The sequence below is a fragment of the Magnolia sinica genome, chromosome 19 (genome assembly GCF_029962835.1).
Source record: "Magnolia sinica isolate HGM2019 chromosome 19, MsV1, whole genome shotgun sequence".
In the NCBI taxonomy this organism is placed as follows: domain Eukaryota; kingdom Viridiplantae; phylum Streptophyta; class Magnoliopsida; order Magnoliales; family Magnoliaceae; genus Magnolia; species Magnolia sinica.
In genome coordinates, this window is record NC_080591.1 from 1,730,850 (window position 1) to 1,749,595 (window position 18,746).

General features: G+C 41.3%; 3 protein-coding genes across 13 annotated transcripts in view; 1 reads left to right on the forward strand and 2 right to left on the reverse strand.

Moving 5' to 3' along the window:
- On the forward strand, nucleotides 1-18,632 carry LOC131235104 (protein POOR HOMOLOGOUS SYNAPSIS 1-like). 4 transcript variants are annotated; one of them, XM_058232231.1, is made up of 8 exons: nucleotides 1-256; nucleotides 4,114-4,230; nucleotides 4,340-4,405; nucleotides 5,175-5,272; nucleotides 5,378-5,568; nucleotides 5,999-6,042; nucleotides 6,142-6,169; nucleotides 17,856-18,632. In XM_058232231.1, exons 1-8 carry the CDS (start codon nucleotides 11-13, stop codon nucleotides 17,861-17,863), a joined length of 798 nt encoding a protein of 265 aa, XP_058088214.1. In that variant the 5' UTR covers nucleotides 1-10; the 3' UTR covers nucleotides 17,864-18,632. The 4 variants fall into 4 exon arrangements, with proteins under 4 accessions (XP_058088214.1, XP_058088213.1, XP_058088211.1 ...); XM_058232230.1 differs by lacking the exon at nucleotides 17,856-18,632 and adding an exon at nucleotides 7,790-7,926; XM_058232228.1 differs by lacking the exon at nucleotides 17,856-18,632 and adding an exon at nucleotides 6,793-7,151.
- On the reverse strand, nucleotides 7,656-10,459 carry LOC131235103 (peroxidase 5-like). The gene is made up of 2 exons (XM_058232227.1): nucleotides 10,173-10,459; nucleotides 7,656-8,515 (listed from the first exon to the last, which is right to left on the reverse strand). The coding sequence occupies exons 1-2, from the start codon at nucleotides 10,389-10,391 to the stop codon at nucleotides 7,736-7,738; spliced, it is 999 nt and encodes a 332-aa protein (XP_058088210.1). The 5' UTR covers nucleotides 10,392-10,459; the 3' UTR covers nucleotides 7,656-7,735.
- LOC131235102 (mitogen-activated protein kinase kinase 3) overlaps nucleotides 13,431-18,746 on the reverse strand; it is a 27,779-nt gene continuing 22,463 nt past the window's right edge. For 4 of the 8 annotated variants that reach the window (XR_009165937.1, XM_058232224.1, XM_058232220.1 and 1 more), the window contains one exon: nucleotides 13,431-13,744. The gene's annotated coding sequence lies outside the window, so the exon portion shown is untranslated. Of the gene's footprint in view, nucleotides 14,502-18,746 lie in introns of all 8 variants that reach the window. The other 4 variants (XR_009165939.1, XM_058232223.1, XR_009165938.1 and 1 more) reach the window with 2 other exon arrangements.

Consider the following 18,746-nt stretch of genomic DNA (forward strand, 5'->3'; position numbering starts at 1 on the left):
ACAGAGAGAGATGGCGGGAGCTCTCACTGTCAAACTCGGCGGGAATCCTGACGCATCCCTCAAAGACCAATGGGAAGTGGATTTCTCTCGATTCTTCGAGAACCCTCGTATCTCGCTCTCCTTTTCTTCTCTCAATCTCAAACCTGGCAAGAACCGATCCGGCGGCACCTGGATCTCCTCGTCTTCCGCCGCTCTCCTCCATCTACTCCCCAAACCACCGGCTATTCTCACCGTCTCGATTCGTGGAAAGATCCCTGTGAGTTCGATCGAAAATTCGCATGCAGTTCCCCTCAGTTTATAGGAATTTTGCGGTGTTTGCTGTGATTATTTTTTAATTGTGTAGCGTATTCGATGAATTTTTAGATAGATTCCTCTTCCGGTTGCGTTTTTGGAGCTCTTGTGATCTTTTACTTGCCTGTTTCTGAATGATGTAATGCATGTGAGTTCGATTGAAAGATGTCATGTCAGTTTGTAGGAATTTCGATTTTCGATGGCGTCTTCCATGAAGGTTCGAATATATTCCTCTTCTGATAGCATTTGTGAAGTTATCGCGATCTTTTACTTCCCTGTTTTCAACTTTTAGAAATTTTTTTTTCCCCCTTTTCTGTGGGATTTCTCACTGTTGCATCTTTCTTCGGGAGTTGTGTGACGTTTTGGTCTATTTCTGATAGATTCTTCAATTGAAGATCTGAATACAGAATTCCAAAAGAATTTTCTCTGATCCCATTTTCGGAGTTCTTGTTATTGTTTTCTGCTGTTTGTCTTTGAACTTTTGGAGTTTCCGAGTTCTGGTTTTGATATTTCCAGTTTTGTGGCCTTTTCTTTAGGATATTGTAAAGGATATGGAGATTTTAGATTCTTATTATTGTTTGAATTTCTATGGATGCATTTGACTAAGATTTGAAGTGTTTGTTTGTTTGTTTTTTATTATTTTTTATTATTTTATTATTTTAATTTTCTGTCTAGGGAAAGATTTGCATGAGGTGAAATTTGAGGATTCGGTGGTATTTGTTTTGGATTCTGTTAGTTATCGTGATGATTTTAGATGTTCAAGTAGTTGTTTGAAGGAGGGATTTTCATACCTAACCTTCAGAAGCTTTGAGCTCTAGTTTGATATCTTTTTATTCAGAGTTCTTCTGATCCTTACATTGTTTTAGGAATTTTGTTGAAATTCTTTAAACTGGTAATCTTACAGAACAAAGCCCCAATATACGTTTTTGGTAGGTTAACCAAGGAGCATTATATTGCTACTTACTTGTTTGTAATGACACTTGACTTCGGGCCACTTGATTATGCAATATCATGCATGTAACATAATATTATGCATTCGGGATCTATAATAATTAACAATCATTATTTCATATATGAATTACATTGTCAATTCTTATATAAAACAATATTGCATTTACTTAGAGGGTGTTGCAAACACTCACTTGAACCCGGTGTGAAAATGCACCTACATTAATCACCCCCGGTGAGGAGTCTAGAACACGAGATCTCCTGCTCTGATACCACTTTGATGCAGGACAATTAACTACTTGCTCTAAAAGCTCGAATTGATAGGGCATGACGAATCAATCCCTTTATCTTATAGCCCAGCTCCCATATCACATGGGTTAGGACCTCGGCCGAACCTCTCTCGTGGACCCCACATCACATGGGTTTTGCCTCACACGAGCCACCCGCCTCACATGGGCCACCCACCCGAATGTGCCCCTGCATCCCACGGGCCACCCCATTGGAGCCCGGTGTGAAAATGCTCTTGCATTAGCTGATATTTGTGCATTCCCTTCATCTGTGTCTGTGTGACCTTATTAACAGGTTGGATGGTAGATACACATCCTTGTGGGCTCTAGGAAGGTTTCAGCTTTCAACGATGGGCGTCATTTTGCACCCTATTTCCTATTGTGTGGTCCACTTGAGCTTAGAAGCTGCCTCATTTTTGGGCTCATGCCCTAAATGAGCTGGTAAAATGGATGGACAGCGTGGATCAGATACATACATCATGTTAGGTCCCACAGAAGTGATGTGTACACAATACTTGTTAGATTTCTTGTATGCAATCAAGTTTTGCGAGGCATAATTACATGGGTATTTCACTCTCTACCAAACATGGGTACAATGTCATAATGGTTTATTTACTACCATTTACAGGTGGAAATGAAAAATAAAGCACCTCCTTAGTGTATGTACCAAAGTGATGCACATAATCCTACTCTTAGGGGTTGTTTTTTCAATTGCATATGTCAATACGGGTAAGCCGTTAATTAAGTTTGAAGAGTGTTTGTTTAAGAGGGAAATCCGTCGGTAATTATGCTTGGAAAATAGCGCTATAAAGCATGAAATCAAACATGGCTTCGGTATTGTCAAAATTTGTGGCTCCCACAGTGATGTATATATGTGATCTACACCGTCCATCCATTTTATCATCTCGTTATAGGGCATGAGCCCAAAAATGAGGCAGATTGGAAGCTCAAGTGGACCACACCACAGGAAACAAGGGGATTAATGATGTCCACCATTCAAAATTGAAACCTTCGTAAGGCCCATAGGAATGTGTATCTACCATTTAATCCGTTCATAAGATCACATTGACATGTATGAAGGGTATCCACAAATATCGACTTGATCCGAAGCTTCTGTGGCCCCCAAGAAGTTTTTAACATTAGGTGTTCAATTCCCCCCATTTCCTATGGTGTGGTTCACATTAGCTTCAGTTTTGCTTCATTTTTATGCTCATGCACTAAAATGAGCTGGCAGAACAGATGGACGGTGTGGATAAGATATGGACATCATGGTGGGCCCCATGATTTTTATGTGTGGAAATTGTACGAATTCAATGCTCTAGAATGGGAAGCTTTCAAACAAGCTCACTGTCAACGTCAACCTTGAGATTGATGCCGTAATTACATTGGTAAATAATCATTACCTATTTATCGGTAATTATGTGTAAATGAAAAAACAAACACCTCCTTAGTGTGCCACTCATTGGAGGTTGTAGGTTAACTGGTCTTGCATGATGTACCAGAGCTGCCCGTGATATTGACAAGGCATGGTCCTCCATAACAGAGCTGAGGGAGAACATCAAAAGCACACTAAAGCAATGGATTATACCCTAAACCCACACCTTTTAGAATAAATAAAACACCACAAAAAAGCACTCTAAAAAAACCCCTCACACTACACCCCACGTGAGACTTGTTACAAGATCAAGCTTTCCACTAAAGTTGAAAACTTGAAATACTACTTTCTCACATAAAGCAACCCGGAACATTTCTGGAAAGTTTGAAAAACAATGAATCTCTTTGAAACTCTCACAAAGTCTAATATTCACCTAATTAGGATAAAACTCCCACATTCCTACATAAGGGGATCAAAACCAAACATTTACCATATTTGTATTTTAAAAAAATCAGTTTTATTATCATTTCTAAACACTAGTTTAAGGAATTAGACAACCAGATATCCCTACCTTGAGATTCGAGGAAGTCCTGGAATATGGGTGTCCGATCCTTATGGTCTGATTGAAATCGTCAGAACACTTATACATCCATCTAAACCGACCGACTTGCGCAATTTTGCGCAATTGTGGGTTTTATTTCTTAATTCGGTTTTAATCCTATTTAAGAGTTTGTAATTGGGGATTAGGGTATTGGAAACGTGCTTAGGGCTTTTGGTGAGTGAAGGGAGATCAAAGCTAGGTTTTTTTGTATGGTTTTCAGAGTGTATTTTCAAATTGGTAAGCTCTTCCATCTTTTGTAACATTGATCATCATAGTGGATTTGCTGTCGCTTTGTGCCGTGGTTTTTTCTTGCGAGGGTTTTTCCACATAAAACCTTGTGTTCTCTGTGTGCTTGGCTTATTTGATCTCTTATTGTTTGATTCTAACTCAGATTGCTTCCACACGGCCCCCCAACAGTCTTATACTTAGGTCTTGTAATTTACATTCAGCTTTTTACTGCTTCTGGCTATATTTTGATCAAATTGATCATCTTTGGAGTAACAACATTATGGAGAAAACTCTTAAAGAAATGACTATATGGAGAAAGAACTGAAATCTCCAAATTGAGAATGTACTTACCATGTTTTTATCCCTCTAATTTTGTCATGCAGGAAGAACACTTTGTTTCCAATCTCCGTTTCTCCTGGCCACAGGTGTCATGTGGCGCTCATTGCCCTGTCCGGGGGAGCAGGGTTGTATTTGCCAGCTATAGAGATTGTGATAGCCAGGCAAGATTCCCAACTCTATCAGTGTTTCTGGTTTTCTGTCATAATATTTTTGGGTTTTGATATTTCTTTGGTGCTGCTACCATGGAAAATGCTTGTTGGGGAACTGCAGATCCAGAAATTTGCATTGAGGTTTTCTGTGCCTCGCGAAGCACAAACCTTCTTAGATGCTGTGAAGGTACAACCTTCACTTCAACTTAAAATCATACTAGAAGTTACATTCTTGTTATTGTTCAAAAAATTGTGGTGCTTGTTAACGAATGGGACCCTTGCATTCACTATAGAATTTCACTTGCAGAAAATATTGGTGGGTGTTTTGGTAGATGATCTGATAGCTAGCAAGAGTTCTCGGTCTTCTGACGATGAAGTTATTTTCATTAACTTCATTTCTCAGTCATCTGTTTATCTACTAAACTGTAAGAATATGATGCTTATTTTGAAATGGGATCATCTTATCTTTCACTCATTTTTTCCCTCCAAAAAGGAAAATTCGCTTCATTTTCTTGGACTCCTATGTCTATTCAAAATCCCAACAGTTCCCTATGTTCCATGAAATAATCATGTGATGGGTATCTCCAGCAAGTATCTAGAAATACTAAATCTTGTAAAAGTGTAGGATCTTATGTGCAATTGTCATATGTTATCATAACTCTGACATGGCTTACTGAAATAATGAATATGCAGCAGCGGGGCCTATATAACCATGAAAAGGGACTCTGTAAGTCCCTGTAAGCATATGACATGAGAAAAAGATTGTTCTGTTGACTAAAATTTTGAATAAGATGATGCTTATGTTTAATATTTGTATGTGGACCAACATGTCGAATTCGTTTGACAATATACCATGAAACAAAACCGATCCATCAACCAAACTGTAGTAGCAAAATATCTGTTTTTTTTTTTTTTCCCTCCCTTGTACTTGTCTTTCTAATGCTTTTCCATTTCAGGAAACTTCGAAGAACATATTGGAAATTGGATATCCAAGAGATGACACTGGATATGAAAATTCAACTCAATTAGAGTATATTGCCCTCCCCGAGTACAGGTGAAAAAGATATGCAATTGCTTTTCTAAAACATTCTGACTTATGTGAAGAGAGGGGGGGAGATGATACCTAAAGCATTGCCACACATGGATCTTATATTTGCAGAGCTGAGGAATTGGGCTTCACAAATGCGAATGCTAGTTATCACCCAGAGATGCCAGTTTTGAACTTTCAAGGCGAGCAACATATTTGTTCCCAGCAACCGGTACTCACCAACAACTTTGATTCTGTTCTCTCATCTTTACCTCCTAGCTTTGCCACACTATTGACAAGCTGTTCAGTGGAAAAATTGAAAGGTATCATATGCAAACAAGAAGTGTTGTAGTTCTGGCATATTGCTGTGTAGATTTTCTTTTGTACACTGTTCAAAAAATTTGTGGCCTGACAGAAAGCTTGACTGAGTTGACCTGTTCAAAAAGCTGGCAAAACATTCCAAGTTGATGATTTACTTGGAGTATTGGTAGTTTCAACCCAGCTAGCTTCTCGCTTGATGAAACTGAAGTGAAACTTTCAGTTTCTTCTGGGAATTGCTGGCATTTTGTTTGATATCATCTTTTTGTTGATTCCATTCCAACACAAGGAAAACCCAGTTGAAATTGGTGAACTTTTGGTTTGTTTTATTGGTTTTTGCTGGCTTGTAATTGAAAAGTCTCCTTCTTGGTTACACTTGTAATTTTCTCTCCTTCCCTACCAATTTATTCTGACTGAGGTGTACGAATGTTGCAGAGGCACCCGAACCAATGGAAACAGATTTCATGTCCCAAATCATGGTATTGTTTTTGTTCTTGACCCGTTCAATTTCTTTGATATGATGTTCCTGCTGCTCCAATATGTTTATTTATTTATTTATATTTTGTTTTTGGTTGCAGAGATACTTGTCGGATTCTTCATTTCATGGTATGTATCTTTGCTTTTCTAATTTATTTATTTATTTTCCTTTCGACATAGGTCAATCTTCTTTTCATGCACTAGCTTATTATATTAGGGATTTTGACATACAAACCCCTATCTTTGTATCCATTGCCATAAAAATTATTAGTATTCTCAAATAGCCCTATCTTTTATGCCATTGGCAGAAAAAGCCTCTACCGTCAGTTCACCACACCAACCATTACTGTATTTTGTACATGGACCCAAATGGCAGAATTAGTGTGGGTCCAATAAAAGCTCCGTGGAGTCCAGCACATCCTCGGTGTGACATTCACTTAGTCCATCGGTTTTGCCAACTCACCTTAGGTTGTGAACTGAAACATGAGGCAGATACAAGACTCAAGTGGGCTACACAATGGAAACAGTGGGCATGTAAATGCTTACCATTGAAACTTTCCTGGGGCCCACCATTGCGTTTGTATGAGATCCAACCTATTCACAAGGTTATTCCCACCAGATGAAGGAAAATATAAGGACTAGCCTGATCCAAAACTTCCATGGCCCCAATTACCCCTAGTTGCAAGGCTTAGTTGGACCCCAATTGGCACACTTCAATACAATGCATGTCATTCCCACTAACTAGTTCTCAGCTGTTCACGATTCATGTTCTTATCAGATATGGTGGCCAAGGTGGAGAAAGTTATCGGTGATTTGGGAGGCAATTTATTGCTGTAGCGCACCCCGGATTGCTTCTGGCACGTCACAGATCTCTCTGTCTCTCCCTTTCGGCATTGCACAGTCCTTGGCCTAAACATGGTCCCACCCTTGATTCTTTTTCAGTCTGGTGTAAAAGAGGATCCTTGAAGCCGATTTAGGCTGCTTCTTGCTGTCTGTACATTGGAATGCACAATGCATAGATCTGACGAATGATTGATATGACTTGGTCTAGTCTTTTAGTTGGGCCATCTGATGAATGGTGATGATGGTAAGGCACCCTGCTCGCTCTGTACTTTTTGGGGGGAATCATTTGGGGGTCCTGCTTCCCTTTACCTTAAGATCTTGATTGGACGCTGATAAGTGATTCACCCACTGGGTGCTCTCCAGTGGTACCAGTACTAGTACCATAATGAGCTTTCGTGGCATGGGGTAGATGTGGGGTCCATGTGATGTACGCAGCACATCTACCCATTCTATCTGATGCGCGGCCTCATGTTACCCCCAGGTCCCAAAAATCAGATTGATCCAAAACTCAGGGGGGCCGCTGCACGGGGAACAAGTTGGGAGGGAGCGGCCACCTTGATTTTCACCGAGGCCCATCTTAGTTGCAAATCATGCCAGATGAAGGGTCTGAATGCCCTGGAGTCCAGATAAAACAACAGTGCCCCCGGGGTTGTTAGTATGCTGGGACAGGTATTAATAGGTTTTCCAATTTTACGTTAGCTCACACCAGTTAAGAAGAATGTAATTACCAAAAAATGATGTAAATTCCATATAATGAAGAGATAGAGGGAAGGTAAAGCTACGAATTCAAAGGGCTTTATGTAAAAATGTTTTCTTCACCTCACGGTCCACACCAGACCTTAAATTCCCGGGCTAGTTGATGAACCGACAGTTCGTCCTCACCTCCCCTTTGTGTGAATCTGTCAGCACATCGAGGGTGCTGATCTTTGCCATCGCCTTCCCAAACTGATTCGCCCAGCTATGTGGATTCCTTGCGAAGTACTTCACCATCTTCCTTGTCCTTGAGTCGGTCATCAGTGCCTGGTCGCTCTGGAGCAGTCCCCGCCCCATCTGCACGCCCACATAGTAGGCATTGTCGAGTGTCATGCTGGTGATGGAGTCGAGTGGCATCGACCTGCTGCTGTTCGGGAGAGTTTCTGATGGCGTGCACATGAGCTTTAGGTAGTAGGCGTAGGTTGGGTCCAGGCTTGGGTCTGTCGGATTGTCAGCACTGAAATTAAGCATCCGGTGCTCAAAATTGCGGCACCCTGCCTTGCCAATGGAGTGTGCTCCGGAGAGTATGACCATCTCATTGGCACTGAAGCCCTTCTTACCAAACATGTCGATGAGCTGGGTTACGTTGTGGTAGGGCGAAGGGAGGTTGTCGCCTACTTCAGATGCGAGGGATGTGCGCCCATCGCGGCGGCCAGACTGGACTCTGTAGTGTGGGAGGCCTGCGAGGACGGCGGCATCACGGGCGGCAAATGCGAGGATGTCAGCGCAGGAGACTCTGCCAGGGCACTCGTCCTCAAGGCGTGCCTTGGCCTTGTCAATGACCTCGAGGCCTCGGAGGGTACCGGCATTGGCTGGACTGTCCTTCTCGATGGCCTCGTTCGTCGGTGTGGTGTCGAGCAAGATGGAAGCGTCGCAGCCCTGTTTCCATTACGGGGGAGAATTTTATTATGACGTAGCATTGCAGGTATGCCTCTGTGCGTGCATATGGGGTTCACTACTTCCCCAGTGCAAAGATTATGCTTAAAGACGGTTTCTGCATGGCGACATATCAAGAGGCAATTCGTGAAAGATATCTGGGTCATTTGCAGGGCCCATCATCAACTCACTCTGGCCTGGAATTCAGACAGGCTCACCCGCTCATCAGGTGGGGCCATGTGTATAACTTCGAACGTGACTGTTCTTTATCCTTTTCCTATCCGCCGGGTGTTCGCATGCACGTGGACCCACTTGATGAGTGGTCCTGCTGATATTTGGCTAGGGCAAGTTTGTATAAGGCCATCCTATGAATGCTCGGATCATGTTGGCATCGTTTTGGCACGTGTGCCAAAATGATTCGTGTTCTGCAAATCTCTTGAGCCTATCTACCAACCACATAAACAAGGAGTCGTTAGGCCCCCCTTGACTCTTAAAAGGAGTTCTGAATCTGTTTCTGGAGAATACATTTTCGGTGAAGGAGATTTTATCTTTGGTGTTGGGCTCTCAAAATTCAGTTTTTATATTTGTAGCCAGGTGACGGTGAGGAGAGGAGAACCCTTTCTCTATATCATTTTCAAAAAACACAATGGCAGAATCAAATCCATTTTTCAAAATTTTGCTTTTTTAAAGATGGCAATCATTAAAAGTGCAAATTTTAGAATTGAATTTTTATGAGAATTCATTTGCCACCCTTTCTCAAAACCCAAACACATGCAGCCGTATACAGAACTCAGGTGTGCCATACCATCTAAAACCAGGTGAAGACATGCCTAGAACATCTAAAACTACTTGGTGGGGCCCACCTAAGTTTTGGATGCAGCTGAAACTTGGTCTGACCCCTCATCCAAGTGGGACACACACAATAGACGTGCTAGATTTGTGAACCACATCTCGGTATGCCCAATAAACGATCGTGAAGGTAACCCTTCTCAACTGTTATCTGTGGTGTGGCCCACCTAAGTCAGGGATTGACCTGATATTTAATTCCGTGGCCTATCATGGAATGATGCATCTAAATAATGGTGTTTATGTCCTATCCACATCACAGTGGGGCCCAAACAGCCCCACCCAGCATCCTTGCGCAGGAACTCCATGCGAAAGGCTTTCGCAGGAAATCAGCTGCGCTGGAAACCTAGGTGGAGGCCAACTCGCTGTTTGTGAGAAATTTATCCATCCGTTTTTTTAGCTCATTTTAGGACTTGAGACAAAGATTGAAGAGGATCCAAGGCTAAAGTGGGCCGCACAAATGGAAAAGGTGGTTAGGGAAATTTCAACCGTTGAAACCTCCCTGGGCTCGACAGTGATTTATCGGCCATACCTACCGTTCATAACGTCATTCCTACTGTGATGAACTGAAAAAACAAATATTATCCTCATTCAAAGCTTATTTGTCCCCACAAAATATTTCATCTATGGACGTTCAATCCTCACGTTTTCGGATCACCTGAGTCTCGTATCAGGTTCTTTTTTGGTCCTATATCCTAAAATGAGCTTTAAAAATGAATGGACGAGGTAGATTTATCACAAACATCACGGTGGGCCCCACCTAAGTTTCCAGTGCAGGAAATCCGCGTCCAAAGAGAAGATGTGAAAATCATACTCGGACAAAACAGTCGTGGAAGGACAGCCGGATGAGGCCGGCGGGCAGGCCTGCATCTGCATGGACGGCAGCGCGGACGACATCGGCCACAATATGTTCGGCATTCGGGCAGGTAAAGTAGTAGAACCGGTGGCGGAGAGGATGAGCTGCGGCCGATTGGGCTAGGATAGAGGAGATGAGGAGGCCCCACACAAAGAGTGGGCCATTACCAATCTCCATGGTGTTGTATGCTGGATGCTTTCGTGAGGTCTTCTGGTGGGGGACGGACGCGCCTCAGCTAGGGAACCTTGGCGAGCCGCTTTTGGCATATAGGAAGAGTGCTTTTTATATATAGATATCTGGTGGTGGGGCACGCTTTGAAAGAGTCTTTGACGGTTTTGTTCGTTATTGTTAAGGCTTTGGCTCCGGGTCCATAGGGAGCTGTGCTGAAACGGGAAGCCTGCCCAGTGTAATTCAATCCATCCTTTTCATGTCGTGTGGAGTTAATTAATACTCTGCTATATTGTGATACTGTTTCCTGTGGTTGGGTCCACCGGATTTGCTTACCTTTTAGGATCATGACCTAAAATGAACTTTCAAAATGGATGGACGGTATGGATGTAAGGCACATACATCACAGTGTGCCTCACAGTTAGGAGCAGTGATCTTTCATTGAATACTAGATTGTAAGGGAGAACTTTTCATTAGTAGCATAAATTTCTTTTCAAATTGCCGAACCAAGGAAAACTTAAATTTAGAGCTTTGCTATCCATGTTACATATGCTTGATTGCCAATGAATGTTACTGTAAGTTTTTATTTTCATTTTAATTTAATACAATTGAATTCCTTTCACTCTTAAATGCTCGTACTTAATAAATGTGAGCATGACCTAAACACAAAAGAAAATAACAAAACCAAAATAAAAGATAAAATGCACGTAAATATACATGGTTTGTTAATATGCTACTACATGGGCAACAATACAGAGATTTCTTCTTCACTACAAATAGATAGATTGAAATACAAGATTTAACTTTCTATCACTCGTATAAGGAATCCCAAATCAAGAAATACCCCAGAAAATGAATATAGTGAAATTTTAGTACCTCTCTCTATCATGATCACCTATACGGACTACTACCTAAGAGAGCAAGTGGCAAAGTCCCACCTAAAACTACACCATATGTGGTTATTAAGGTTGTATGAGAGAGATGTGGTTATTAAGGTTGTATGAGAGAGAGAGATAGAGATAGAGAGAGAGCATCTCTCACCTCGGCTATTACAGTGAGAAAAAGTCTTTTCAACTGGAAGGTAAAAAGAATCGCAAATTACCTGATTTCATTTACAGGTGGCTGAATAGACAGCTGAATTGCCTCAATTTTCAATCATAAACGATAGCTCATAATCTCTCTATATATCTCAAAACCGAGGTGAGAGAGAGAGAGAGAGAGAGAGAGAGAGAGCATCTCTCACCTCGGCTATTATGGTGAGAAAAAGTCTTTTCGACTGGAAGGAAAAAAGAATCACAAATTACCTGATTTCACTCACAGGTGGCTGAATAAACAGCTGAATTGCCTCAATTTTCAATCATAAACGATAGCTCAAAATCTCTCTATATATCTCAATGCGTGGGGTTGTAGGTGTTTGGTTCAAATGGAGCTGTGAAATGCTTTGGCACATTTGATACCATTTGGTACCATACACATGAACCAACGACCAAAATTTGAACCAAACAATGCAACATGCCATTATCCATCTTTGAGTATATCACACGTGCCAGTGTACAACATGTGCTAATATTCAAAGTAGGTGTGTCTCCTTACATCTTCAAATAAAATATTCACAAAAACTTCACTTTTTTTTTTTACCAAATAACAAATTTTGATAATAAAGATATTTTTTTTTCAAGAAAATCTAATTGGAAGACAGCAAAGAGAACACCTTCAATCAGATATGACTTCTGCTATTTTTAATATGATGCTCCACCTGTTGGGTGGCGCAACTTGCTATAACTGCTCTACAAGCTGGATTGTGATGACCCAGATGAAGATGCCGGTGTGCTTAGACAGGCGGTTACAGTTTAACATATGGTGACATGCACACACCACAGTCAACCATTGATTCACTAAGGGTGCGTTTGGCTGCACCAAATATAATTAGGTTTCATGATTAATCAGTCTAATGTGAGGGAAAATATCATGAAATTTTATGATATTTGGTGCAACCAAACGCATGGAAAAATATAAATACTCCTCTATTTCGTGACTCAATACTGTGGGTCACCCCTTTGGGCCCACATGTAGATATAACATGGTAGATGGGAGACCGTCCACATTCTAGGTGCTGAGGTATTGCATCAACACATGACTCATTTCGATCCATTACCTTAGGAGTCCCGCTGCTTAAAAGTTGTATATGCCGTCATTTTGCAATGATCGAAACCGTTTATGTGATGGAAGGCTGCCGTATAGATGGTTTACATAATAATATAAAAAAAAGTTCTCTAAGATTGGAAGATCATATCAATGGCCTACAAAACAACAGTTAAAAGGAGAGCTCATCCTTGAAACAACCCTATCTAAGAGTTTTTTGAGCTTAGCCATCTATATATGACCCCTTTGGATCAATTGAGAATGACCCAAGATCCAACAGCTGCATCCTCACATGATATATCACACTCCCTAGCGATGGTTTTACCTCAAATGGGCCACAACAACAAAGTTAACTCTTGATGTGATTATACAGCTCCAGCGAACTGTACAGTGAGTTCAGTTTGTACATGTGGGGCCCATTATCGTGAACAATTCAAGTGATCCGAGGCGTTGATATGATGGTCCTCAATCCTTATTTGAAGATCCCAGCTATAGAATATTTTAGCTTTTAGAACGGTACCTGATATATGTAGCCATTTCTTTGTTGGCCACCCATTTCCATTAGGGGAATTTTCGGTGCTTTGGCCACTCACAGAGAGATCCAGGCCGTTGATCAGGCAGGACCACTCATTATGTGCTGCAGCTAGTCCTTGCAAGTGAATTAGAGAGAGAGAGAGAGAGAGAGAGAGAGAGAGAGAGAGAGAGAGAGAGAGATTGGATCACAGCAGATACCAATTTTCCTTACCTGCGGCTCACCTAATGAGCGGCCCAGCCTTACACATTGGACCACAGCAGATACAAATGGGCCCACCTGACGGACATCCTGAATCCAACACGTGCCAAGTAGCCTTACCAGGGTTCTCAGTTGAAGATCCAAATCCAATCTTAAGCTAGAAACAACTCCAATTACATGAAACAACAGTCGGCCATCTTTTCCTTATAAACAATTATCAGTTAGCTTTTCTAAATTCATATTAACTTGAAATCTCATAAATACAAGTTGAGCCCCGGGAAAAGAAAAATAAAAACACACTATGAATCCGACTTGAAAGAGGAGGCAACAGCTGACGGTTCTCTTGGCAGAGTTGCAAAGCCCTACGACGTGTATGGTCAACTGTTGATGCAGTGCCTTTTAATGTAAATTAGCAGCCAATCCATTAATGCTTCAAGGTCCAATCTCTACAACGTTTGTGGAATAAGCTTATTTAGGCCGATCCAACCTGAAAATCTCGATGACAATGGTAAAGGTTTGGAATATTTTATTAAGAAAAGACCGACAATACAAGACCATTGAACTGATTATATACAAGACTAGAGGTACAGAGAGATAAAATAAAATAAAGTAATATGCCTAATATAGCTACATGTACAACTTCTTTTTTTTTTTTTTTTAACACACTCACCCCACAATGGGTACACAAACCCATGACCTCTCTCTTGAAACTCTTGTGAGTCTACCACTGAGCCGTGAGTAAGGACCCGGCTACATGTACAACTAATATTTACTACATACATGAGATGTACTATAACATCCGTCCTCAAACTCAAGATGGTATAAAAGAAAACATCCGGAGTTTAGATAACAGGTAATGGAACGTCACAGAAGGATGAGTTTTGGTAAGGAGATCTGCAACTTGATGCTCTGAGGAAACAAATGGGAGAGTGATGGTTCCTTGAAGAAAATGATGATGAACAAAATGGCAATCAAATCTCAATGTGTTTTGTGTGCTCATGGAACACATGTGAGAAATTTGAATTTCGCTTTTATTATCACAAAAGAGTGGAGTCGGCTCAGTTGAGGAACACCCATGTCTTGAAGAAGCCATACAGGTTCAGATGAGGTCTGGGCAAGAGCATCATACTCTATTTCAGCACTCAAGTGAGCAACAATTGGTTATTTCTTACTCTGCCATGATATATGAGAATCACCCAAGAAAATACCAAAGCCAGTAGTAGATCGCGGATTAGTATCATCACCTGCCAGATCAGCATCTGGATAAGAATGAAGCTCAAGTGCAGAAGACGAGGAGAAGAGTAACCCCCTGAACTAGAGAACTTCGAATGTATCTTAATATCCAAAGAACAGCAGCACTGTAAACAGAGTGAGGTGCAGCCATGAACCAACTCACCACATGTACAGCACAATTGATGTCAGGACGAGTAATGGTGGGATAGTTCAGACTGCCAACAAGCTGGCGATATGAGGCAGGGTCAGAAAGAAGCTTTCCATCCATAGGATGAAGCTTGACATTCACATCAAGTGTAGTATCCACAGATTTGTTATTAGATAATCTGCCTCAGGTAAGAATATCAGATTCATACTTCACTTGAAACAAAATGTATTCATGGGAAGAAGAATAATCTCCTTCAATACCAACAAAATAAGTCTACCTAGATCTTTCATCTCAAAGCATTTGCTTAAATGGATCTGGGTGTCATGAATGCCAATGGAATCATTGCCAGTAAGTACCATGCCATCAACATAAAAGAGAAGCAGGACAAGAGCTCGATCTGCTCATTGAACAAACTGTGGGTACTCTGTATGAACCCAAGAGTACTCTCAGCAAAGCAAAACTTCTCAAACCATGCACAAGGTGCCTGCTTGAGCCTATAGAGATCTTGACAGAGCTTGCATACCTGATGTGGTTGATGTGCCAGACCAGGAGGCAGTTACAAATAAACCTTTTAATGGAGATCACGATGAAGGCAGGCAATCCTTACATCCATTTGAAGAACTGCCACTTACAAGCCGAGGCAATGACAATCAATGTGCAATCAAAATTCATGCGAGCAACAGGGGAGAAGGGCTCTTCATAGTAAATTCCATAGTCTTGAGTACCCTCAGCTACCAGCCTAGCTTTGTTCCATTCAATGGACCCACCTGATTGAGTTTTAACAATGTAAATCCATTGACACCCAATTAAATATTTTCCAGGAGGATGATCGACAAGATCTCGGGTATGTGTAGGCATCGAGTTCTTCAGCCATATCTTGTTGCCAATGGGGATCAGAAGATGCCTCTCTGTCTCTAGCAGGCATATATGGTACAGGATCAGTATGAACAGAGAGATCTGGTTGATGACTCCTCAGAATATCTACTCTTGGGACTCACAGGTGGATTGATGGATAAACAGAAATCAGTGCCAACAGAGTCAGAGAAAGAATGAAGAAACCGAAGTGCTTCATGGCTAGAAACAGACGTGGTATGAAATCAAGGAAGAGAATAGAATCATATCTGTTCCTGGAAGGTCACATGCCAAGCAATCTAAGTTTCTATGAAACCAGATTGTAACAACGACATCACCCCTTCCCCCCGAATTGTATCTGTTCCCGGAAGGTCACTTGGCATTTCCATAGCCCAAACATACACAAAGAACAAACTGATTGGACCAACTTACTTCATTCATGTTTATGCAAGAGAATAAAACAAGTACACCCACATAAGTTAAGTGTAGAATAGTCTGGAGATACAGAGTAACGATGCTCATAGGGTGAGATTGCCATTAATGACAGCAGAGGGGATATTGTTAATGCTACAAACAGAAGTATATGCAGCTTCTCCCCAAAATTCTTTTGTTACAGAAGAGAGGCAAGTAACAAAGTACATGTGGTCTCAAGTATGTGATGTTGTTTTCTTTCAGGAACACGAACACCATTTTCTTGTGGTGTTTCTGGACATGATAATCAGGCCAAAGTGCCATGAGAGACGATGATCTTTAAAGATTTAGACATGCTTCTCCACAAGAGTCAGAGAGAGATTTTAATAGCTTTGGAAAATTGAGTATTTATCATGGTGGAAAATTCAATCCAAACCTGATAAAAATCGGGTTTGGAATGCAGAAGATATATCAAATTATAATGAGAAAAATTGTCAAATAAGATAACATAATACTGAACAACACCCATAGATGTCACTAGAGCAGGACCCCACAAGTAAAAAATGAATGATGCCAAAGGAGATGAGGCAGTTTCACTAGTTGGAAATGGCAATGCTGTATGTAATGCCAGTTTGCAGTCAATGAAATTGATGATATTTTCAGTTGGGAACTTACCTAGCTTACCAGTTGAAGCCATATACTTAAATCTAGGCAAGGAAACATGACCTAATCTGTTGTAAAAGAGTAAAAAAGGGGCAACCACGATTACACAGACGATTAATCGTGAGCGTTGACCGAGCTGAACTAGCAAGGAATGGGGGTTGTAGTCCTAACCTTAGACCCTGTCCCAACCTACTTTCCAGTTAAGCCTTCTCAAACAAAACAACCAGAGAATGAGAAGACAACATCAAACCCTTGACCACATAATTGTCCCACAGATATAAGGCTCATGCTTAACTTAGGAACATAGTCAGTAAGGGATATTTTGGCATCCGAGGTTTCAACAGAGCTAATTCCTTTCACTGTCATAGGAGAACCATTTGATGTATGAATAACAGGAGGATTAGGGGGTGTTTGGCGCATGGTATTGGGAAGGATTAGGTGGGATCGGATTCAAAAAACAAAATTATTACCAATGGCAGGGATTGTTCCTAATATCATGGGATAAGCTTAATTACATGCTATGTTTGTAATATGGTGGTACATTGAATGGATATACCCACCATCGTTTGAAACTATTGAGAATAACACGTGTTATATCCAAACTGTTTATCTGTTTTGTGACCTCATTTTATGGCATGGGCCTAAAAATGAGGCAGATCCAAAACCTATGTGGCCCCAGAGAAGTTTTCAACGATAGGTATTCAATCCCCACTGCTTTCTGTGGTGAGGTCCACTTCAGCTTAGATCTACCAGATTTTTTAGCCCATGCTCTAAAATGATCTCGAAAAATGGGTGGACGGTGTGGATATAGTCCACACATCATGGTGGGACCTACACAACTTGCTAACATTGAGTGAAATTGGCACGGACCCGATGCAATTCCATCTCATATAATTCCAAGCTTTTCTAGTATACCCAAACATTGAATGGAATTGGCACGGGACCAAATGCAATCCCATCCCACCTAATCCCATCTAATACCATGCGCCAAACGCCCCCTTAGGGTCTGTTTGGTTTTCCAATTACAACGGTAAATGGCTGTAAATGGGTAACGATTATTTACTCTTGTAATTGAGTGGTGACATCACTTACATTTGACTGCAATGATGGTGTGGCTACATCGTTTGTTTCACCCAGAAATCACTGTAAAGATGGTAGTTTTATAGTGTGAAAATGTAAAGATTACAATTTACTTTACCTACTTCCTTCACAAGTGTATACGAGCTATAAATCCTATTTAAACAAACACCTAGAAATAATACTGATGACACATTTACTTTGCATTTCATAGGAAATTAGAAAACCAAACAAGCCCTTCGGGACAGATGCAATGGATTTAAAGGCTTCAGGATGAAATGTCATATGATGTGAAGCACCTGAATCAATAAACCAACAGGGAAATCTGAGATAATGGATAGGACTGGGCCAATGGATGAGTTGCAAATACGAAGAAGAACTTGATCGATCATCTCCCGGATTTCTCCTATAGTGAAATGTCTAAGAGATGCCATTGCAGATAAGGTACCTGACAACATTTTTGCAGATCTGTCGATGGTAAAAGAACCATTTGTGAAGATTTATGCTGGTTGATAGATACTGACCAGGAGCGATTCAGCATGGACGAAAAATGGCTCGTAGACCCTTTTTTTTTTTTTGGGTACCTTGGAGGAACCACCTCCGAGGGGTCTGTAAGGAACGTAGACAGGGGGGCTTGAAGCATGGACCCCTATTGGGGATGTCTCTACCAACTTGTAGATTTGACAAACAGAATATCAAAACATGTGCACCCATGGACTGCCAAAATGTGCATCTGTGGACCACCAAAACAAGTCAAGCCCCTTTCTTCTACAAATGGATTCCCCTTCCAAAAAGGAGGGTAGACAAACTGAGCAGTTCTGGCGAGCTGAGGTGAGATGAGGCGGAGCAGGACAACCTGGTGCTTGTCCAACAAAGTTGCGACAATGGAAGTGGACAATACAGCAACTGTTGGTGAATAAAACGGAGGTGGTAGTTGATTGGAGCAGATGGAACAGGTTTTAGGAGAATCTCTCAATTTCAGGTGATGGAGAAGGGGCTACTCCAGATGGCGGGTGGTGGTTGTGCTACAACAACCTAAAACAACGGCTGTGGGCAACTGTGGATGGCTGGTACTGGATCTAGGGAACTGATGGCCCAGACCTAC